Here is a 25702-nt window from a genome sequence, read left to right as displayed (position 1 = left end):
AATTATATATGTACAGTATAATATATAATTGTATAATCCTGGAAGTCAACAAGTATTAGCTGCACGCTTTTTTATCTGTATAATCTTATTTTGAATAATATGCGTTTTTACCAAAGGATTTTTTAAATGTTTTGAATTTATGAATCAGCAGAGTTAAAAATATCTGCGGAATTTTATTATAGAATAAGTACATAACAAAACATAAAACAAGGCCATAAAGAGTACGGCTTAGAGGACAATGTTTTACATAAATCTATTACTTCCCACATCGCTCTATTACCATAATGTTCCTCTTACTTAATTTATACAGTCATTTAGAGACACAATCGTTATGTTCACTGTCTGTGTGTACATATATTATTTATACAATAAAATAAAATTAGTATAAGAATCGTCATTTGGATATATGTATGTATATTTAAATATTTTTTTAGGTATGCGTGTTCTTATTAGTTTTTACTTTTATGAATCTTTCTCGGTTTAAGTATCTATCATAATTAACCTAAAAATAGTAAATAAAATTAATGTCCAGGTTTTTGTACTTTTATTTAATAATTAATTTATGTAAAAAATGCTTACTCTACTTTATTTATATTATGACAAAGATAAAAGTGCTGCCATCACTTTCATAATCGTGAAATAAAAAAAAAATATTGCTAATTTTTTAATCATGTCAAATTAAGAGATTTTTGTGCGACGGATTTTTCGACAATACTTCTAAAGATTATTTTCAATTTAAGATCTAATATAAGCTACTGTATTATTACATCAATAATAACAGTAAAGTATTAAAGTAGGTATGAACTTTAAACGTTAGCAAAGGTCAAGTGTAAGTTCGTTTAACTCTCGGCCATATAGTGCGCTGTTTTGACGCTTCAATACAAACATACACATAACTTCCTTCAAAACCAGCCAATCAAAATTAAACCTTATATCTAAGTAATAAGACACATAAAAAATATAATATGTTTTAATGAACGCAAATATAATACTGTCGCAAAAGTAACACGATTATTACAATTCATTTAGCGATAATAGCTTATATTTATATAGAGATAAGGTTTATTCGATAGTTAATAAAAGTTTGTGATTTAAGCTGAGTAAAGATATTAATTACATTACTCCTAGCGGTGAAAGATAGTGTCCATAAATCTCTTAAAAACATTTTAGTTGACATTACGACTACCGGAAAACGTTTTGCTAAGATTAATTTATGCTTAATCTAAAATTGTTACAAGCGGTGATGTTAGTGGATTCCGTACATAATTTACATGATACATCCTTATAAAAAACTTGCGTGTAATTATGTACACGCGTGAGAAGTTCTACGTTTTCGGATTTATTTAAAATTGTTAACAATAATAATAATAGCTTGAAAATTATTAATTACATAAAAATAATAGTAATCTACTTATTAATAACAAAATAATTATTAATAGGATAAACGTCATTTTTACCACCAACTGTAAGGCTCATAAATATTTACAATTGAAATTTCTAATAAAATAAAATAAGGAGGTTATATATTTCGAGCGACTTGACACTAAATAGGTGGCTTAGTTAGCTCCTTCATCGTGTAGTATGTACCTATTCGCGTTACTCTGTACGCACGCATTATAAAAATTCACTTTCATACTTTTTCACAACGCTCCAAAAGTAGTATAGCTTCAAAAATATTTAGTTGTTCACTCATATTGTAAAATTACTCAAATATCTTTGATTTTCGTCCACATCATATTTTCCTTTGCACCCGAGCACAAGATGAATTACAAACTAAAATTAAGCTTGTAAAAGTTAACTGATTCGTTCCCAGTTTTAAACCCGCAATTTTTGGTTGAGATTCACCTGTTCTAAACACTAAGCCAAGCGGGAAATAAAAACGGTTTCCCTAATCATACCTCTATGTAATAATTAATCAATTAAAAATCTTTCTAAAACATGATATAAATGATTCATGAAATGAAAAATAATACCTCAATTCCCAAAAGTCTTACGTCCTTTTCTGTAATCCTGACAACGTGCATTGTAAAACTTCAAGATTTGTTTGCGTACTTAAGACAGCGTAACGATACTATATATAAACAAACTCACTCGCATTCATAATATTAGTTAAGATTCAATTAGAAGCTTTGAGGAGCAGAGGAGCTAAACCAAAAAAAAACAAGACTAAGACAAAAGATGTTATTTTTATTCAAGTAAGCTCATAAAAGCACCTTTGATCGTCATGTTAGTGTTTAATTAAATGTAAAGTTGCCACCGGTTCAAAAAGTAGATTCTACCGTAGAACCGGCAAGATACTGAGTAGTCACTCTTTTCCACCATTTTAATTACAGATTATGTCAGTAAAGTAAAATAATGTTTTATATATATGTATATTGTATATATTCTGCCAAGAAATCAATGATTAAGTCCAAACTTTTTTTATCTTTAATAAAACCTTGTATTGAGTAATATATCTTATTTATCAATGTGTTTTTGACATTGGCTTTTAATGTTTAATAGGCCAAGTTAAAAATAACTGTGAAATCTTATTATAGTAACTAATACCGTAATGCCCCCAGGAAATTTTACCAAAGTCAAAGTCAAAAGCCAAAAATCTTTATTCAATATAGAAGTGTTTACACTTGATTATTGATTGTCAAAAATCTACCACCGGTTCGGAATTTAACACTTCGGACTTGAGAAGAACCGGTGAAAGAAACTCAGCGGGAAATATTTTTTTAATTTTTTTTTTTATTTTCCTGTTAGATGTACAATAAAAACATTATTTTGTTATTTGAATCAGCCTGGAGGCGATCATCTCATTCCAACTAAAAAGTCAACTAAAAAGTCATTAGTGTTGTAATATCCTTTAACAATTTTCCCTTTCTTTCTAGCGGTTTTTTTTTTCCTGATTTTATTGGATTGATTAAATGGGAATAAGTTACACTTACTAACATTTATCTCACAAATAAAACAATATTTTATACACTTAAGTCTTTTATCATCTGTTTTAATTAATCTTGAGAATAAATTAATAATAATAAAAAAAATTAACGTATCCGCTAATTTTATATAGATCTTATTGTCCAGTAAAACTGACCCAGAATGCTATAGATTGTTCTCAATTCCAAAATTAAATCAATTAGACAGACCATAAAGACTCGGTATCCTTTTCAACCACACACGCGTAAAAGAGATAGCAATATTTTATGTGTTCTCAAATTAGTTAATTTAGAGATTGTGTAAGTACAACCAAATCGGCGCTACTGGCTTTTAATTAATATTAAGCAAAAATGTCTTTCGTATTCAAGAAAGTAAACTTTATTACTTCGTGTACACGGTTGAAATTGGATTGCAAGAGTTATTTCGATATTATTTTTACATTATGTAAATTATTTACTATCAATTATAGTTTATAATTGTAATTGCAATTTAATTAAATATTGTTATACGATAAACGTTATTTGGATAAAGTTCCATCATACACAATGAGTAATTGCCAGCGGTTGGATAGAAATTAAAATTTGATTCTGATTCTCTTTAATTGAGCGAGGGTAAGGAACAAAGGGTAACATCCTCTCATCAATTTATTTACTGCAAAACAGCAGGAAGTACTTGTACTGTACTTATATTATAGTTTTCTTGGTATTAAACCGGGAACACTGTAATAGGTGAGTGAGCCAGTGTAATTACAAGCACAAGTAAAATAACATCTTAAACAACGTAGTTGGTGGTGTAGGAAGTTGACTTATAGTTCTAAGAGTACCAGAGTCAATAGGAAACTATCATTTACTTTAGGAGATTACTTGCTCGGCTATCTAAAATGAAACATAAAATAGAAATGTATCATTATATATATATTTGACATTGACACACAACACTATCAAGATATATATGTATGTATAAATCTTCGATTCAAAATTCGAAGAAGTCGGAAGTCGAGTTCAACATACATATGTTCGGATAGTAAGACAAAGATTTGATTTAAAACGAGCTTATATGATTAAGGAGGTAGAGGATAAACAGTGTAACTCTTCAATGAGTTGTTTTCGATCTAGTAATCTCCTCGACTTTGGCTTTTACCGTTTTAACGAGTTCCATACGTTACACACTGAAAGTGTTATTTATAACTATGCTATTTATATTCGTTAGAAAGGGTTACAAATAAAAAATCAACAGCCGAATCAATTGATACAAAGACTATTTTTTTAAAATGTTTCACAAATCAATGTTATCTTTTTAATTGATTTCGCTCCAATATCAATTAAGATAATTATGATAATCACACGTTATAATCCGTTAAGGTCATTAATATGTAGACTACATAAATATATTGACTACATAAATACGATGCTCTAATGCGGGTTGGCGGATACACATGTGGCAGAATTTCGTTGAAATTAGACACATGCAGATTTTCTCAAGATTTTTTCCTTCAAAGCCGAGCACGAGTGGAGTTATAAACCCAAATTAAGCAGAGTGATTCTTGCCTGGGTTTAACCCACAACGGTTAAGATCTCCGGTCAACTTGGGCTGCAGAAGAGCTGAAGTTGAAATAGATGGTGATAGATATCACACAAATTATGCGTGTTGACAATTAGTCATTTAACAAGTGTTTCTTAATTCTAACTTTATCTAGTAACTGTTTTTAATTTTTTCGGATTAGTGAGCCTGATTCATAAAATGTAGGTTAATCAATAAGATGCGTGCGCGCATGACTGATGGAAACAAATTGAATAAACACATTAATCATTGTACAATCCTAAATAGCTGTTCTTTTATGTTTTCGTGTTTTAGGATTCCGTAAAAAGGTGTTTTTTTTTTCGTTAATTATTATAACAAGAATCGCAACCAAATCTCTGTTTATTGCAACTAGTTGTAAAACTGACATCGATTTGTAGTTGCTCTTGTTCTGACATTTAAAGCTGAATAATTACGAGCAATCCCTGTCGTATTCAATTGATCTCGATGTATGTATGTGTTTATTTATCCGGTGAATGTGGACCAAGTATTTTTTTTAATTTATCGAATTAGATGCGATAATGTTTATTTTTCTAATGTCTATATACATATAATAATTTATTCTTCTTTACTGATGCTTAACATAGAGTAGCCATTTGATCCGGATAAATTATAATGCACAAAGAGAGATGCGCCCTCTATCTTCTGAACTCTTTTAATCCGAAGAAATTCAATGAAATGACAATCTCATTTCTACGGAAAAGTAATTAGGAACTAAACCAACATCTTTAAGTATACATGAGCGTAAACACAGACAATTACAACAGTTGTTATCCTATTTTTTGGAAATAAAAAACTGCAGGCACATCTAACTATGAAACTCGATCAAATCATAGACATATACGACAAACAAACAGGACAGAAAGTCTTTCGAGATTAAAAATATTGAATAACAATCAGTCGACTACTGAATTGCGGGATGTTGACAGAAAAAAACAATTAATTTTCATTGGCGTGACCTGTTTATTTGAATCCAGGAAATAGGAAAGGAACAGCGAGGCACAATTAACTGATTTTATTTCAGCTCCAACCTTTAGAAGGCATAAAAAATGTTTGAATGAATAATAAAAGCCGACCTTAAATATGAACACGGCAACGGTTACACGTGATTTAAAAACATGAACTTTAAAAATCTCCTCCCATACAATTGACGATCGATTATAATCGAAATGCAAGTGACAGATGACAGATCTGAAGATTTAATGTTATTCATTTGCAATAATAAAATCTCTCGCGACAGCACATTATTATCTGCTTTTAATACGTCCACGGGTTTAAAAAGTTCAAAATTTTAATGATAAATTGGGGATAATGCGTTTACGCATGCATGTTTCAACCGTGTCTGACTGCTGTTTAATGTTCGCGTGCAATATATTTTTTTCATGGTTAAGGTAATATTCCAAGAAAATTATACAGATGTCGGGATATTTTGAGAAAGTGCCTACTTCTTTCTGTCTAGATAAAGTCTATTTTATACAAATAATTGAATGAGAATTTCTGCGTATGTTTGAAGAGCGAGTCATACAAGATCTATATGTGCGAAGAACATGCCAAAAAGACATATATAATTAACGTTAATGTCCTTGGCTTTTTAATATGTTTAGATAGAGCGCATTTTAATACAACTAAAAAAATAAAGCTTAATTATCTTGGTGTGCGCAACAGCTATGCTTAATACTTGCCAAACTTCATACGTCTGTACTAGTGTGCGTGTGAGTGACCAACTGTTAGCCACTATCTAAATACAAGGGATGTAATCTGGATAATCTGAGTTCTTCAAATAATCCAGACCACAGTTAGTGTACATTACTTTGCTATAATAGTTGTTATGATATATTCGCTTCGCTTTAATTGCTGTATTCTAGTATAATGTAGTATGTGCTTGTATTCTCAAACTTTAAATGTTGTGTTTATATAAAAGGTAATTTTTAAACATTACGAAATACAAGAATTTTTTTGATCGGTACGCAAAATCTTCGAAAGTATATATACGATGATTTATGAATAAATTAATTTGAGATACGTAAAAGATCGTGGCGGATTGGAATCTGATTTAACATTTTTGTGTTTAAGAGTTTAAATGTAACCATCTTAAAACGATAAAAATTAGACACTCATTAATATTAAGGCGAAATTCAATGTCTTTTCTAACACTTACTGGCCTCGTGTATTAGCATTAAAAAGGCTGACCGAGAGTTAAATTTATTCATTAAAATTAATAAATTACCATTCGTCCGACAAATGTCGTTTCTAATTAATTTCGCATAAATAATTAACCAGATTCTAAAAGTAAGAATTTTTATTATAAAGGGTTCATAATAATTCGAGGAAATAAACTTTTGAATTATTATTCGTAATATCGTTAATGCGAAAGTAGATGTTTGTAACTTAATCAGCTTTAAGCGGCTGAACGGTTTTGGACGAAATTTTAATATAACTGAGCCGAAAATCTTTAAAATCGTTTAAATAAGCGCTTGAATTACCTTATCGATTTTTTAAAGTGTATCGCTCGTGGACGGTTAATTTGGTCAGCTGATGATAAGTGGTCACTATTAAAACATTGGCACTTTAAGAAACCCTAACCATTATTTACATCACCAATGCGACACCAACCTTGGAAATTAAGATGTTATGTATATGAAAGCATGATGTTATTGTAGTTACACTTAGACATAACCTTTTAGGCGTTTAAACTGGAACACTAAAATACTAAGTATTTCTGTTTGGCGATAGAATATATTATAAATGGCTTGAACCAACTTGTATGAGCTTGCACGAAACCCTACCAAGTCTATAAAAGCTTTCAGAATTCGAAAGCACATAATTAGATATATTTATTTTGTTATAAAAAGGTTATGGTTGCGTTTTTTTTCGGTTAGTTTTAACCGAATAACTTTTAATTTTAACATAAACAAATAAAATTATTCTTTAATGAAATGTTAAAATTCATTACAATTATATTAATTAATAAAATGCCATTTTGTAGATACATTTTTGACAATAAATAACAAGAGATCGCTACAAATAAAGTCCATTGATATTTATAAAATTTCTTTAATTATTCTATACCGTATAAGTAAAGGCTGTTCGGGTAATTATACCATATTATACCAAATTGGGCTAATAGCATATCCCAGTACCACTTAATTAAAAAGATAAGGAGAAAAAGTAATGGGCGTTAAATATTATAATCTTTTGAGGAAGAGTGAAGAAAAGAATATTTTAATATGATTACCATAAATAGCTATGATGTGAGGAGTTCGTGTCCATGTTTCACGTTTTAAAGACCCTTTTTATCTATATTTAGGTAGAAAAAAATTAAATTGAAATATCTGTGATTAATTTCAAAATAACTGCCGTTTTTTAAGTGTTATTTTAACAAATTTTGTTTTATCCGTCTGTCTGTTTGTATACATAATTGATTTTTAGGGTTCCGTATCCAAAGGGTAAAAACGGGAATCTATTACTAAGACTTCGTTGTCTGTCCGTCCGTCTGTCCGTCAGCAGGCTGTATCTAAAGAACTGCTATAGCTAGACAGTTGAAATTATCACAAATTATGTATTTTATAACAATAAATCCTAAAAAAAATATTTAAAGGGGGATATGCAAAAAACGCCACTTTTTTCCTATTTTTGCTAGATATTAATAAATGTGTGCACCTACTGTTGTTTTTCTAGTCAATGGTACAGATCCCTTCGTGCACGAGTCCGACTCGCACTTGCCGTTTTTTATTTCATGTCAAAGTGTATACAGATTTCTTTTCCCCATACATACCCATACATTTTGGTACTTTAAGAAATATTAATCGTTTCTCATATCACCTTTATGATATTATTACTTTTTATCTTTAAAATCATAAATGAGAAGTTAATATTGGATTCGCATCTACGAACTTTTTTTTTACAACATCAATCATCAAATATTATTCAATGAGCAAAGAAGCCGCTCTCGGCTTTATCTGAGGATTACAGATCATAAAAGTTTATTATTAAACTGCAATCTTGTTTAATGTTATTGTGTTAACAACTCAACACTTGATCCTAAACCAACGGACGATAATTTTTAAGATAAATGATTCACTGTTTTTGTTTTGATTGGAGAATTTCATCGAGTATTTTATATACTAAATACTTTTTTTAAAATCGATACGTGATTTTATACTTATACGGTTTGGAATATATAGTGATATTGTATTAATATCAATGAAATTTATTTAAAGCGATTACATGTTTTTTTTTTAATTTTAACATTTCATTAAACAAAGATTTTATTTACTCATGATAAAATTAAAAGGTTATTCGGGTAAAACTGAGCCGAGATGGCCCAGTGGCTAGAACGCGTGCATCTTAACCGATGATTTCGGGTTCAAACCCAGGCAGGCACCACTGAAATTTCATGTGCTTAATTTGTGTTTATAATTCATCTCGTGCTCGGCGGTGAAGGAAAATATCGTGAGGAAACCTGCATGTGTCTAATTTCAACGAAATTCTGCCACATGTGTATTCCGCCAACCCGCATTGGAGCAGCGTGGTGGAATATGCTCCAAACCTTCTCCTCAAAGGGAGAGGAGGCCTTTATCCCAGCAGTAGGACATTTACGGGCTGCTAATGCGGATAAAACTAAAAACGCACAAAAGGTTTTTACAATATAAAGATTTCTTAATTTTGGATTTTAATTATTTATAGAGTAAGGTTTTGTGCAAGCTCTCTTGGTTTGTACCACTTCATCAATATTCTACCCTCAAACAGTGATACTTAGTGTCATATATTAATTCTCACAAAAATTACAAATACGATACTAGGTTGGGTTATTTGTTTGTTTGTAATGCTTTCACGTCTTAACTACTGAATCGATCATCATATAATGGGGTATAGGCTACCTTCATAGGTGAAACCCCTCCTCCCCCTTTAACTGAGGACGGAAACTGATATAATAACAATATGGACTGTGACTCACCGTGTTGCCCAATGATGTATCCATTTAGAGCTGAAATTAATACCATGTATGTATTTGTAAGTATAATATCGAAAATAGATCGATATTCAACGTACGTGCCAATAATAAAATTGGTCTATTAGTACTCGCAATTACAGATGTCATTCGGCATTCGGCAATCATGAAAAATCATTCGAGCATTCTCTATGACATGCTCCAAGTAACGTATTTTAGTATTGTCCATACGACAGTTGTTTTGGCCATTCGATTATATTGGCACACTTCTCATCATCTAGATAAAAAATTCAATATTAAATCTGTGCTTAAATTTTAGAATATATCCATAGTGATTGAATTGGTGGTAGGGCTTTGTGCAAGCACGTTGGATAGTTGGCCTTATCATATTCTCTACCGCTAAGCAGCGATGTTTAGATTCATATTAGCCATTTTAACTGCAAGTACAAGAGATATGCGTATACATTAATAAATTTGGATTTTAAGTTGGAACTTACATACTTGTATAAACTCAAAAGTGTATTACATATAATGCTTATAAAATAAAGATTTCGCCAATGAATCACTGATATAAATATACGTATTATTATTGGCAAGACAAAATCATGAAGTGTTTGGTTGCTAGCACCAAATTAAACTTTTTTTTCTTTCAATAATATCTTGTCACTGTGTATCAATTTCTACTGAAAACTATTTTTTATGGCTTAGATAGGTGGACAGAAAAACGGGACACGTGACGGTCAGTCATCACAGCCACACATTGGCGATGTTAAAAAATTTAACATTTTTTACATCGTCAAAGCACTACCAATATTGAGAACTGATATGTTATATACTTGTACTTCTCCTCAAAAGTGAGACGAGGCCTTTGCCCAACAAAGAGGCATTAACAGATCAGATCAAACAATGAAGCGTCAATAGCGCTATAGTTTACGACCCCCTAGAGATGTAAAAAGTTGCAAGATTGATCCTGATCTCTTGGGCTATTGTCGTCCCCACTCCAAAAACTCGTAATAAACTTAAAAGTAAGGGTAAAAATAGGAATATTAGTAATTCCTCAAATAATTTGGGCCATTGATACTATTCCTTATACAAGTAGATCTTGTGACAATTTTCCGAGTTCGCAATATTTCATGTTTTAGGACTAAATCGGATGTAATTTTATTGTCAGTTTGAATGACTCTACGGATGAAAATCGGCATTAAACTCAATCGTTACCCAATTTCCGTATAAATATTCAATTGATTTAGTTATCACTGCTTAGAGAAGAAGATTGTCGAACTCTTAAAGTAAACTCTTTAAGTAGTTAACTAATAGTTTTCGAAATTTAAATTGTTCTGTAAGTTCAATTTTTTTTTACATGAAATTTATACTCAAGTAACACACTAAGCTGTACCGTCAGAAAAAAAATATATGCACAGTATACAATGTGACATATGTCTTTTTTATATGTGGCGTTCTGCCAATTTTTATTTTCACATATTCGTTTTTTATTAGGTTATGCACCTTTTTAACACGTTATTCTATTTTAAAACGTCACGACCAGCCACACGGTCTCGGGCGGGTTGGCAAATATTGGCTTTATACCTACGTTCATTTTCAAAGTACATTTGGTGAAAATTATTACCGGGACTAAGTGTTGATGGATGTTTCCGCCCACAGTAGTTTTATTTTGTTTTTTTTTTTATTGCTTTTGTCACTTTGTAGTGGGTGTTCTAAAGACGTTATTTTTGGAACAATATCTTCACTAACCGTAAGTTTACCAATTTCCATTCAAATTTATTATCCGTTTTATAATTATTGAAACGAATTGCTGCAATCATCACGTAAGGATAAAGCGTTTTAACACCCTCCCCCTTCTCCAGGCGACCTTTCCTTTTCTTTATCTTTGTCTCTTTCTAATATTATACGTTTGTATATAACGTTATTTGAATTTTTATTCTTTTAATTCACACGGGATTAATATAACAATTAAATTCGTTGTCATTTAATTATTACCAAATATTGTTAATTCATGTCATAGTGTCTATTATTTAATACATATATATATATCGAAAGCGATTTCGTTCCAACCGGGTATACCATGACACATCTCTTATAATTCATTAAATATATTTTGATGGCGCTTACAACTCACAATATGTTTCAGGAAACTTTTTCATACACATTTACGTTACATACAAATTTGACCTTGATCTTGACCTCAGTACATATATAGCGTTCTAAGAAGTTTTACTTTAATAATCTGAGTATGAAAATAGTGTCAAAAATGCCGTCATATCTGTGGTTCGTATCGAAATACACCACAGCGTATATTAACAAGATACTCGTGTCTGAGTCAATCCTATTTCCAACGAATTTACGAAGATTTTAAAAAGAGAATTTCTTGTAATATTCGAACAGTTTCAAATAAATCTGAACGAATTCACTTTAACTGTTCAACAAATCAATGAGAGGAATCAATTATAAATAAATACTAAAACTGTTTGTTAGTATTAACACATCAATATTATTACTCGTAACAGTACTTATATATAGTTTGTTTGGAATCGTTGATTTAACTTTACTTGGTGGTAGGGATTTGTGCAAGCCCGTCTGGGTAGGTACCACCCACTCATCAGATATTCTACCGCCAAATAATAGTACACTGTATTGTTGTGTTACGGTTAGAAGGGTGAGTGAGCCAGTGTAATTACAGGCACAAGGGACATAACATCTTAGTTCCCAAGGTTGGTGGCGCATAGGTGATGTTAATAATGAAGGAATGGTTAATATTTCTTTCTTACAGCGCCCTTGTCTATGGGCGGTGGTGACCACTTACCATCAGGTTGCCCATATGGTCGTCCGCCAACCAATACCATAAAAAAACAACAACAAAAAAAACCTTAAAGTGCTATTTTTATCATACGGCAAAATGTTTATAATATATAATAAACTGCCTCGAATTGTATGTCTTAAAGGTTCTTAGATTCCTATTAACTTGGAAATATATTATTTGTAAGTGATTTTTTTTTGTAAATAATTTAGTTAGGCAGACGGTCAATACGCCATCTGTGAGTGATCACCACCGTTCATAGACATTGTAGGTAATATTAACCAATTCTAAAACCGCCAATGTGCCACCAACCTTGGGAGCTATGATGTTACCTTCTTCCTGTTACACTGGCGCACTTACCCTTCCAACTAGAACACAACAATAATAGGCATGATGTTTGTCGGTAGAATATCTGATAATTGTTTAAGGAATTTTAATGTCCTCAAACAATGTAAGGGTAAAATTTTCTTTATATAAACCGATCACTATTCTTGATATTGTTTACCGTTTCATTAAATAAAATTACTTCCAAAGTTTTTGTATAATAATAATTATTTATATTCATTTATCGTGTCGTGGAGTAAGAACGAATCTTTTTAAAGCAGCTGTTTTTATGTAGTGCGTATGATGATTAAATCAACACTTTCTTATTCAATGTAGATAAAACTATACTTTACGTTGAATTCTGTGTACATTTATGTGTGTAAAATAATTACTATAACGAAGAAATCATACATAATAACAAAAATGTGTTTGAAACATTGTTGCCACGTTATTCTCGATCCGATCCCGAAATTATTATACTGACATAAGGAGTGATATGCAATGTAATCGTGTATCTATTAAATGTTATAATTATTGTAATAAATTTCGCATGACTTTCTGACATTTTTACGGTTAGTTTTACGGTTTTTTTATAAATAAAAAACGGTGACCAGATATATGAAGAAGAAATAATGTATTCTGCGTTCGTTAAGGAAAAAACACATGTTTATTTTTCAATCTCAAACAGCTAAAAGTGCTGTAAAGTCCTTTATTGTTACATCTCGTTATCGACTGACGTAACGGACGAAATTAAAATCATAACTATCACAGTATGAAATATATTTTATATTCGAATAAAACAATTACACGTCATAATGAAAATCCGTATCACGTTTCCCAAAGATGTCTTACGTCTTCCTTCACCACCGACCACGAAATTAATAATTATTCAAACAAATAAACCACATTAAACCTCAGAGATACCTGAAATGGAACCTGCAATCTTTGCTTAACAATCACGCGATTTAACCACTAGATCATTTCAACTCCGAATCTCCTTAAATAATTTATACCAAGTAATATCAAGTTAACATGGTGTAGTTTAGATACATATATTTACATTTATGATACGATAAGTTTATTTTACGAAGAAATCTAGACTACGTAACGTAACGCAGCTGACAACTGTTCTAATGTTACAAGTACAACTCGACTCTTAGCATAAACAGACCATTTCGCTAGGGTTACCATGCGCTTGGAAATACATTTCTGGATTTGCCCAAGTCTGAAACATTTAACCTTTTTGAAACACAATATAGCATACCAGAATAGTTGAACTTGTCATTGAACGAAACCCTATCAAAGGCCCTTTTGAAAATTACTAAATTTAAATCAAGGATGAAATTTCTTTGTTTTCTTCTATGGAATGAAAATATTTAAAATATGACACTATTATGAAATATATGTTACTTTTTTATAAGTTGCTATCCCTGTACATGTAATTAAATTTCTACAATGTCCTTTCATACTGCAACGTAAAATATAAATCATTGCAGTATAGTACTAGCGAGTGGGTGTTACCCTTCCATGTGAAGTGCCATGTCAGTGAAAAAGGCTAATCCCTCTGAACGTATTTGCTATTGTTAGACTAATAGCTCTGCGACGCGTGACGACTTCATTGCTCAACCCAGCTTACGCAGTTAAGACACTGCGTAAGTACGAAACTTATTTATATTGGGTTAACTTGTTTATTGTGTTATATTACTTAGTATACCAAAAAATGAAAGCAAATGGAAATTGTTTGTTTTAGTACTTTTTTGAGATCCGTTTACTGCTATACTGCGCTTAACTGCGCAAACGGGTTTGCACAAATAAACACAAAGTAACTCGTGAGTATTTAGCCCAGTTGTAATTTTGAATACTGTTATGTATACATAAATTTACTAGAACATCATTGTAACGCAATACATTAAATTGATCTAAAATCTGCCATTTTTATATATTATGACGATTATACTATGTTAAAATAACTATATGTACTGTGATGCACATATCAAGGAGGTAAAACAACATGAGTTTTGATTTGAGGGTCATTAAACCTTCCCAATATTCACTTAGGCATTATTGTATTAAAATATGAGCTTTTAATTGAACTTCATTATTTTTTGCTAAATCTTGACAAAATATTATCATTTTTCACTGTTTTGTGAAATATGTTTACATAATCTGTGGTCTGCGGCAGTTTCGACCGCATCGCAAGGACGTTCTATTTTTGATCTTATATAATGTTACAAATTAAAAAAAAAGAATATTAATTTTATTAAAGTTTAAATTTCGATTGTCTCATTTATGGCGGAAGTACACTGCCCACATTTTGTTCCAAAAAACAATATATAAAAGAAATAAAAGTTTATTTAATGTAGAACACATTGCGGCTTAAGTAAACAGTGGTAAAATAAAATTGTGGCAGTGAAATACGGACGGCCAGACAGACATGACGAATCTATAAGGGTTCCGCTTTTTGCCATTTGGCTACGGAACCCTAAAAAGAGGTGTTGTGAAACTCCCTGTTGGATCGAAGTTGCTTTTGCTATATATTATATATTAAATGATAGACACAATCAAATAAATTAATAACCTTTGAGAATAATCTCAATGACGATAAATAAAATTATTATTTAAATATCGTGTGAATTAAATATTACATAAAATCTTATAGAGTGGCGCCGACGTTATCACACTAAATGAAACTATGACTAATTCTCGTTTATATAAGGTTGATATAATTATGAAAAAAAAACAAATAGACGAATAATTAAAAACTGAAATTTTCGAACAAAATAATTAAAAACCATTTGCAAAATTAGTTTAATAATTAATCTGTAAAAACGGCAAAGCTGCGTGGCAGAGCAAATGTTGGATGAACACGCTCACCCGCTCCCCGCACAGTCCCCTTTGACTTCAGCCGGCATTACTTTAGGTTAATAATTTTTAAAATGAATAGTTCGGAACGGCAACGTTTGACATATTTTGAGCGTAAGTTATTGACCCGCTAGCATTTATGTAAAAACATCTATGTTTATCCAAGTAGACTTTTACAAGCACTTTTGAATCGATATTTTACATCACTATTAAGTGAAGCTACCGCTGGATCCGGTGGTAGATTATAACGAGAAGAACCAGCAAGAAACTGAGCATTAGTAACTCTTTTCTAACATTTATAATACAAAGTTATGTTAGTTAAATCATATATGTATAAAATATAACCTGCATGGAAGTCAATAAGTATGAACTCCACGCTTTTATCAGTAATGTATTTTTTTACAAATGATTCGAATTTACGAATCGGCAAAGTTAAAAAGTTCAAAATGAAAAGAAAATAATCATAGAACTATGTAATAAAACTGATATATTTTTTCTCAAAAGTATTTATACAAGCTAAATTCAACGATTTATCTTGAATTTAAATTTACGATCTCATCAAAACTTTAATGGGAATACCCAACACCAATTCCGGTAGTGCATGCAGATTTGGCATTTACAGTACTGTAGTGTACGGAAGTTTGGTGACAAAATATTATCAGAACTGTCATCTTGCCCTTGGTTCGCTTACGAAGCAACACTCGTTTAAAATTAAAACATAATTGATTCCATCAAGGTTTAAGTACGCGATAAATTATAATGATATGGTGCTATTAAAAAAGTGATAAATTTTCAATATTTGCTTTTTAGCGTTAAATCTGTAAACTATATTTCGTTTGAAGTTTGACTTTTAAAGTTACCCCAAGGAAGGACGTAGGCTATTTTTTTTATGACTAGCAACCCTTTAATAATAGAGACTAAATAATAAGTTATTAAAGTCACTTATACATTTTTATATTAGACTGGAATAGCAGTTGATGTATTGGTTCGTATATCTTAAAGTAGTATATCTTATAGGTTATAGGAAAAACTGAAAATATTAAAAAAACCTAAAAACTCTTTCGTTAGTCGACCATTTGGAATTCGTCCGGGTGATTTAAGAAATTTATTTAATTCCCTATTGGAATTAAAGATTGTATGTAATATTTTTTAAGCTAATGAGTTAACATGTTCATAATTTCATAAAAAAATAGTAAATGATTTTTCGCTTAATATAAAATTAATAGTCGTAAAGAGTTTAATATTATGTAGCTTTAAATTTCTCCTTTTAAATATTATAATTAGAAGATTAGTGTCGAATAAAAAAGGTCTTAAAAAATTTGAAAGTGTATTAGAAATTCAGCCATTACATTTTGAAATAAGAACTAAATAATTAATAATTAAATTAAATATATTTCGTGCAAAAAATAAAAAATACGATGCATATAATTTAAATGTTATTTTATTTAAAACGTTGATCGATTTGAGTTTTTAACGTGTTCGCTTAACACCGAATTAATAGTCATAAAAAGTTTTATATCTTAAAATAATATATGATTCGAAATTTAAAAAGCAACAAAAATGTTCATGTCGATTTAAAAGAGCGAATAAATCACTCCCAATCTGTATAAGGCACATACGGTTTTAAAACAATATATTTCGAAATTCGAATACATTTTATTGCACTGTGAATGCGTTTTACGCAAGATTATTGTTAGTTCTCCAATATGAAATGCTGATATAACGTGTAAGTAAGAGTGTTTTTTCCGCCTCTAAAAAAACTGATAAAGGGTTTATTAATAAACATCAATACTGATAAAGGGTTTATTTTTCGAAGTAACTAGAGTGATTCAGCGCTGTGAAGAATCGATGTGATATGTATTTCTCATTGCGACTAAGTTGTGAGTTTTGGGTTCGAATTCCGGATCTTGATCTCGGACCTAGATAAATATCACCTGTTTTCATTGAGTCTTTTCTCAATAGAGAACGTAATGGTGGCCTTAGCCCAACAGTGGGATATTTACAAACTGTTACTTTTCCCACCGTGCGCACCCTGGATAAATTCGTTAAGAGCAAGCGAAAGATATCAAGCCGAGGTGGCCCAGTGGTTAGAACGCGTGCTTCTTAGCCGATGATTTCGGATTCAAACCCAGGCAAGCACCACTGAATTTTCATGTGCTTAATTTGTGTTTATAATTCATTTCGTGCTTGGCGGTGAAGGAAAACGTGAAGGAAAACCTGAGGAAACCTGCATGTGCCTAATTTCAACGAACTTCTGCCACATGTGTGTTCCACCAACCCGCATTGGAGCAGCGTGATGGAATATACTCCAAACGGTTTCCTTAAAGGAAGAGGCCTTTGCCCAGCAATGGGAAATTTACAGGCTGTTAATGTAATGAATTGTAAAGCGAAAGATCCATTATTAATTATATATTATATTATGAAATATTAGTCGTGTTCTTTATTCAATTTTTGAATTACATTAACACAATTTCGACTTTTATATTTTTGTCTATGAAATAAAGTAGATTTGTATTTTTATTTGAACTTTTTTTTAATTCTATAAAACGACATCTAGCGTGTAATAACGTAACAGCTATCCCGCCCGCCCAAGCTTTACTTACGGAAAACTCATCAAGTTTTCATTACATTCCTACAGATGTCGCCACAGTTTTTTTTTTTACATAGAGAAAAATCAAACATTCACACCGTGTTTTTCACCAAAAAGATCCTATAGCAATAAAAATAATGCACCAAAAAGTGAATTACATACTAAAACACGTTTTTCAGTAATGGCATAGTCATTACAATAGTCAGGGGATAAAAAAATAAACTATTTTTAATTTAGTTCAATATTTGAACAAAATCAGATTTCGGGTTTAATTGACTCAATAAAAATTTAAACAAATTTACAATCGCTTGTATAATCCTACTTCAATACCTTTATTTGAATTCCGTCACTTCCGTCAATTCAATTCCGAGAAGGCCCAGTGGTTTGAACGCGTGCATCACCGATGATTTCGGGTTCAAACCCAGGCAGGCACCACTGAATTTTCATGTGCTTAATTTATGTTTATAATTCATCTCGTGCTCGGCGGTGAAGGAAAACATCGTGTGGCAGAATTTCGTTGAAATTAGACACACGTGTATTCCGCCAACCCGCATTAGAGCAGCGTGGTGGAATATGCTCCAAGCCTTCTCCTCAAAGGGAGAGGAGGCCTTTAGCCCAGCAGTGGGAAAATTTACAGGCTGCTAATGCTAAATGCTAAAAAAAACATATAAATAAGGGGTATTTACTAACGCAATCACATACATAAAAATGAGTTTTAGAATTTTTGTCTGTTTATCTGTTCGTTTGTTACTGCTAATCGGATAATTAATTACTCGGAATCGGCTTAACCGATTTGGATGCGATTTTCATTGATGTACTGTAGTAACCTTGGGGTAACATATAGCGTAAAGTTTTATTAAAATCGGGGTGTTATCGAACCAGGGCTGATAAAGTTAAAACCTTTTTAAAGAGTTCCAGTGGTGTTACAAATGAAAATAAATATACTATAAACATGAATAGGTACGGCGCAGATGATTTTATGTTTACACTCCGGTTCCTTCTCTGCCGAGAACCGAGAAGCTATCTGGAAACCGGCTGTCTTGGTATGGGCATGTTATGCGGAGGAATGAGGACCATGTTGTGAGAAAAGATTTGAGTATGGATGTGGATGGATATAGAGGTAGGGGACGACCCAAGAAACGATGGATGGATTGTGTGAAAGACGATATGGTTAGAAAGAATGTTACTTGTGAGATGACGTCTGACAGAGAAGTATGGAAGAAGAAGACATGCTGCGCCGACCCCAAGTAAGGGCAGGAGGATGATGAGGATGATGACTCCGGTTCCTTCTCATTCCAAAAACCTTTTCGTTTACTTTAAGCGAGTCCAGTTTCCAGTGCATACGGCCAGCTTTATGTCGCTTTGATGCGTATTCGCTGGCACCAGCTAGTATTACTTATATGAATTAGTATTCACTCGATTAAAATTTGCATTGTTGTCGTTTCATGAGTAAATTTTATATTCTCATAATATGATATAATAAGGTTGAGATTAATGTGGAATGTATTACCATATTAATAGTATTGCTATCGTATAAGGGTATGTTTATATTACTGTTCTGCGACACGAAAGGGTGATATACAGTTTATTTACAAACAATATCATAATACTGAACTGTATATATATATATTTTTTTTGATGGATTACTGCAATGAAACATCTTAGTCCAATGGTAGGCTTCGCATTGGCAGTGTTGGTTTGGTTGGTTGGTTGAAATTATTACTGACTATTATTAAATGGCCCATTTACGAATCTAACTTCCAATAATTAATAAAAAACAGTTTAATAACATTATTTTATATTTAAAAATAAACACGATAGGTAGAATCATATATTGGGCACCGAATCTTCGGGAACCGATCCTTTTTAGTGTAAGTAGCAATTATTGAATGTAAGAAAAATGCCTGCTTTATTGTCCCGTTTTATGTCCCGCGGGCGGCATTGTTGCGGGACATCAAAGGATTCGCAATCTTTTTGATATGTGATTCTTGGTTGTAATATAATTATGATTTTTAATTACTATTGTAAATGTATTTCCGGTTTAATTTCTGTTTTTTATAATGCTGTTTTAAAAATAAATGGTTTTTCTGATGTTTTACTGGGTGTTATTCAAAATTATTTTATCTTATCCCATGAAATCCCAATCCTATGAATCATATTTAGAATATTTTTTCATATTATTTATAATTTAGTACAATTTCATTCGAAAACGGCTCATATCAATTAATATTTATGAAAACAAATATAAGTCACATTGCGCTTATAAAAAGTTATAATGTAATTTTCCGCTATAATTTATATTATTGTTGTTTCAGATGACCGTGTAGGTGCGCGCATTATGCGCGGTGTCACGTGATCAATGGCGACCGCGCGCCCGCGTTCCCCCCAAGATGGCGTCCGAAGACGACGCGACTTCTCCAGGTCCCCTGTATTTACCGATTTTCTCTTTTTTTTTTTAAATTAATGCAAAGTCATACTAACAACATTGATCTAGCAAGAGTGTGACCTTATCTTGTAAATATTTATTATTAAAAAGAAAAAACGAATTTTCTAGTAGAAGCGATGTATCGGTAAATAATTATAAATTGTTTATGTAATTCAATGAGACTGAAATGTTTGTGAGACGCGTGAGTAAACAGAAAATAAATAAAATGAAACATTTTTATTTGCTCGTAGACATATAAGACGTCGGAAAGTCAGCTAAATAACAGCATGTCTGACTCAGTGCATTAAGTATAAATATATCAATAAAGATATTTTACGTGTAGGCAGCATGGAGGTGTATTCACGTCTCCTCTATTTGCTCACTCATTAAGTATAATTTGTCTTTCCTCTCGTCTTCAATTGTATTTCAAGGAATTCAATAAATATAATAACATAAATTAGTCTTCTGCAAAAAGATACGACATGTAAACATTGTTACGAGGTCGCGTATCGCCGAATTGCCAACGTCCGCCTATTTATACACGAGGCGTCTTCCGTCTGTCTGTCTGCCACCTGCTGTCTTCTCGCAAATACCTCGCAATTTCAATTCTTGGGCACCCATTTCTGATAATATGTGCAGTATTCTACTTCATAATTTCAAGTTCACTTATATCTATTTCTCTTTGCGTCTAACGTCCATAATGGCTCTTCAAAGAAAAGCGCAGATACGAATCATCTGCTCCGATATAACTCTTCGTCGGAGTGGGTCGCGGGGAATCCTCCCGGAATTCAGCGGCGAGTTGCGGGGGAAGCTGGCCCGCTCTAAATCCGTCGCACTCGCCGCCCAACCGCTCGGCGGGTTACACGTTACGCTAAAAATATCGCCGTGTGCGCAGGTCGCCGTACGTGACGCTGGGCGCGGTGCGTTACACCGTTCGCCGCGCCCCGCCACCGCGAGCCTGCCCTTGCCGCTGCTGTTCCGAGGAGGCGGTGGCGGCGTGCCTCGGACGCGCCAAGCCGGACCGCCGCACGCTGGAGCGCTTCCAGCGCCGCCTGGGCCGCGGCGCGCGCGACGAGCGGCCCTCGCGCCACCAGCGCTTGCGAGACCTCACCGAGCGCCTGTTGCCGCGCTCACACACTGCTCCCACCCCACCGCCACCGCCGCCGCCGCCACCACCGCCGCCTCATTCAGCACCCGTGTTGCCACCAGTACCACCTCCGCGGTTACGGCATCGCCACAGCCCATCCCGTGGCGTATCTGTTGATCGTTATGATGACTTTGATACCGACAAAATTACCTTAGTTCGCGTAGAGCCACGTTCAATTGTCGGATCTTATGCGCAAAAGACTATACCATATCGTAGTGCGTCTTTTTCGCAAGGTGACTTTGCGCAGGATAAGTATTATCGGGGGAAGCAACCATCCATTTTCGATTTTGGAAAACGTACCAAACGAAAAGAAGAAAACGAAACTGTTTCCGGTCGTGATGAGACCACGAGTGTGACTGAGGAAAATGTGACAGAAGGCGGGTCGGTAGCGTCAGTAGATTCTGCAGTCGGTTCGGATGAAGGATTGATTGTGCATGCTTCGCCAGCTCCACGTTCTGCACCGCCAGATGCACTTCATAAGCAGCTTGGTGCTCGATCGTTAACGCATCCGCTGCCGCGTCGCGTACCTCCAGTGCGGGAGGAGGGACCGGCCGATGCCGGTGGTAGCCTACCGGTGTTAATGACCCCACGTGTTTTACACGAATTACGTGAAGAAAGTGACGGTTCGCAAGCTGATAGTGCGCAGGCGCATAGTGAAGGCACGTCACCCCTTGAACCCACCCAACCTTTTGCGTTCCCACCTCTTCCTGCTCCTCCAGGTAACATTTGTGCGAACGTCGACTGTGAATGTGTTAATATTCCTCATAGTAAAGAATCAGCTAGTGAAATTGATAATTCGGTACCGATACCTGTACCTGTATATGAGTGTATAGTGAAACAGTGGTCAAAGGAATTACCATCAGAGGAAGCTCAGCGTTCAGATGGTGCATCGGATGGTTCTTTGGATCGAGACAAAGAAGACGAAACAATTACCAGTGAACAGGTTGCAAATTTATTAGCTGCTGTACAAAATCCGTGCACAGCGGCGCCTATCGGTGCACGAGAAAGACGCAGGCCTCTGGATAAAACGAAAAGAAGGAAAGGAATCTATATTACAACTGCAAGTGATGATGGTGGTGAAGAAGATCCCCCATCTTCTGTAAACGGATGTAAGCGTGAAAGCAGCGACGTTTCCCTTTCAGACATGCGTTTATCAGCAGAGGCTAGAACATCTTCTTTACTCGGAGAAAAATCCGACGATTCATGTGCAAATGGACCACCGAGTCCAAGTGAAGGATCAACGCCTATGTGGCCAAAATCAGAAGAATTAAGGGCGAGGCGTGCTCGGTTTTCTCAACAGAGCTCTGATGAAAGAGATGAGGATACTTTTCGAGTAAGACGAAAATACGGAGTTACTTCTCGTGGAGACTCCCCGTCTGAAGCAGAAAGCGATTCTTGTTCTCGAGATAGAACTGCATCGCCTTCTCCGTTTAGTCCTTCAGACACTTCAGATGTAGAAGTAAAACGACATCAATTCACAAGAGGTCCTTTTGGAAAAAATTTAGAAGCTCCTTCAAGTCGATCTGTTGAAGTAGGTCGCAGGAGTTTTTCAGATGCAACCGTACCATGTCGAAAAATTAGCGCTGGTGCAGTACCTACCGGTACGAGAACAAAGGGGCCTACACATGTTAGGGCTACATCTTCGCCTTCAAAACTTGCAGGCGTTAAACCAGGCACCGATTTGTTGGCCGAACTTCTTCGGGGCAGTTCTGAGGCGCTGTCTAACTCTTCGACTTTCGACAACGTGATCTTGACCCTGCATCAGCATAACGTGAGTGTTTTTTTTTTAATTTATATATTATTTTTAAGACTGATTTTAAGTATAAGTTGATTATAGAAAATTATATCTGGATTTATATACCTACATTCATATTACGTAGAATTAATTATGATTTTTAATATTAAGAGATCATTAAATAAATAATACAGCACTTTCGGCAACTTCAATCGTAGCAATGATAGACGTAAGTCACCTTCGTTCATCATATTAGCAAAATCTTTTATAAACCAAATTTATTTACTGCTTATCGTGTTTATCTTTGAAAAAAGCCGAGGTATAGGAATAAGGTCGAATATATTTTTATTTCCGATATGTGTACATCTAAATTATTTTCTAGAAATTTTTACTGGTCATATGTAATAATATAAACAATTTCGCTTACGGTTCCACTTAATCCGAGATCAAATTCATGGTCGGATGTTTAAATACATTACTCGTGTTTCCCAGCATTTCTCAGGCCAATGTCGTATGATTCACGCAACAGCTGTTCCAAAAACATTAAAATTTTAAGGGTGATTGTGGATATTAATAGAACGTCGACAGTGAACTTAGCGTTCGGATATTTTACAATTCGGCGGATTTGTCATATTAATTTAATATGCGTCTTTAATTAATTTGACAATTGCTCATTATTTGATGAATATCTACGCTTATTATTAATTAGGTCGAAACAGACGTTTCTTTCTTTCTTCTCGACACTTATTGAACTTGATTACTTCTTGAACTACTGTAGTAATGGTGCCTACAGAGGAGGATATATCATAAAGTTTTTTAAATATACGTTCACTCTCTATTCCCTCACTCTTGTCCGGCGATCCGATATGACCGGCGAGAGTTCAGACGCAGGAAAAAGCATGTGGGTGAAAGCACATTCACCTTTATCAGAAAAACCCCTTTTTTATGATTTTGACTTGTAGATTCCATACTGGATCTCGGGGTATACGGACTTTTAAGCTAACTAGATCCACGTAGTCATGACTTATGACATGCACGCCGAATTATTGTATAGTTTCACTGTTTTTTTTAGAAGCATACATTTATAATTTAAATTATAAAAAATTACGGCCTTTATAAGTTGTTAACAGTGATTTGATAAACGATGTTGTATCTTCTTCTTTCCAATGTCAAATCGACGATGGCAGAGAGAGAAAGAATTATTGTGGCAAAAACATTAAGCCCCCCGGTGTTGCAGATGTCCATTGGCCGTTGGTAATCACTTTCCATCAGGTGAGCCTCCTGCTCGTTTGCCAAAAGAATTCTGTGCTTAATCAACATCCGCTGAAAAATGTTGTTACAAATTGCCTACATCCTATATTATGTCGTTTAAAGATTGCTATCTCAGTAACTCATATAAAACGTGTACTATATCCAAAAAGTATAAACAACTAATTATGGTAGCACTTTCGCAATTATGATCTCGTTTTTAATTGTCGCACTTGCAGAATGAACTGGTAATATTGATTAATTGAATGATTTTTTTTTAATGTCACTTTCTCTTAAATCTTGAAAGTTTTTAAGTAAAGGATTGGTATTCAAGCGTTGAAGGTCAATTTATTTTATTACGTAAAGATAATAAAAATGTAAGATCGTTGGTACGAATGAAATCAACGAGATTGTGAAACTTTTTACGATTGAAGAAATTAAATAAAAATCTCATATTATATTAATATCGATAATTACTATTTCTGTTAGTGATGTATAAATTTTGCGTTGCAATTGAAACGAGTATATCTTCGTTTCGAATATTTAAAAAGTATTTGACGGTCTTGATCATAATAACACTTAAATAAAACGATTATAATAAATTATTTTTATAATATTTTTTTATGTTTATGTCCACGTTTTTTAGAATAAATTTGAAAATAGAACCTAAGCTATATCGATATAGGTACATATTTAAAATACATTTACGCTGTCGATATATTGAAAAAATACATTCATGTTTGAATCAATACAACGAACCTTTAGTTTTCTTTGTCTGCAACATCTGCCTACCTTCCCACTGGAACAATACTAAAAAGAATGGTCTACACAATACTTCTGATTAAACCTGTCGTACTTTTACATCGGGTTGTCGGGTTACGATATCAGTATTAAACTTTGTATCTTTATATACTATAATTTATTAAAATAAACAAGACAACGGGGCGTTGTTTATTAAATTTGGCACAGAAATTCTTTATTTATTTTTATTATAAAAGTGGAACGGCAATGGGGTTACCTGATGGTAAGTGGTCAGCATCGCCCACAGAAATTGGCACTGTGATAAACAATAACCAGTCCCCACATCACACCAATGCGCAAC

At 33.4% G+C, this 25702-nt stretch overlaps 1 protein-coding gene across 2 annotated transcripts in view; it reads left to right on the top strand.

Annotated features, from left to right (window-relative positions):
• Positions 1–25702, top strand: part of LOC125071497 (rho guanine nucleotide exchange factor 17) — a 135944-nt gene that overhangs the window by 39115 nt on the left and 71127 nt on the right. The window contains exons 3-4 of one of the 2 annotated variants that reach the window (XM_047681772.1): positions 20361–20466; positions 21366–23388. In XM_047681772.1, the coding sequence (XP_047537728.1) occupies positions 20405–20466; positions 21366–23388 (2085 nt within the window). In that variant the 5' untranslated portion in view covers positions 20361–20404. Of the gene's footprint in view, positions 1–20360; positions 20474–21365; positions 23389–25702 lie in introns of both variants that reach the window. The other variant, XM_047681773.1, reaches the window with a different exon arrangement.

Source organism: Vanessa atalanta, chromosome 19, assembly GCF_905147765.1.
Source record: "Vanessa atalanta chromosome 19, ilVanAtal1.2, whole genome shotgun sequence".
Classification (NCBI taxonomy): domain Eukaryota; kingdom Metazoa; phylum Arthropoda; class Insecta; order Lepidoptera; family Nymphalidae; genus Vanessa; species Vanessa atalanta.
The sequence above is the reverse complement of the archived record's forward strand: the minus strand, read 5'-3'. Positions and strand labels throughout refer to the sequence as shown.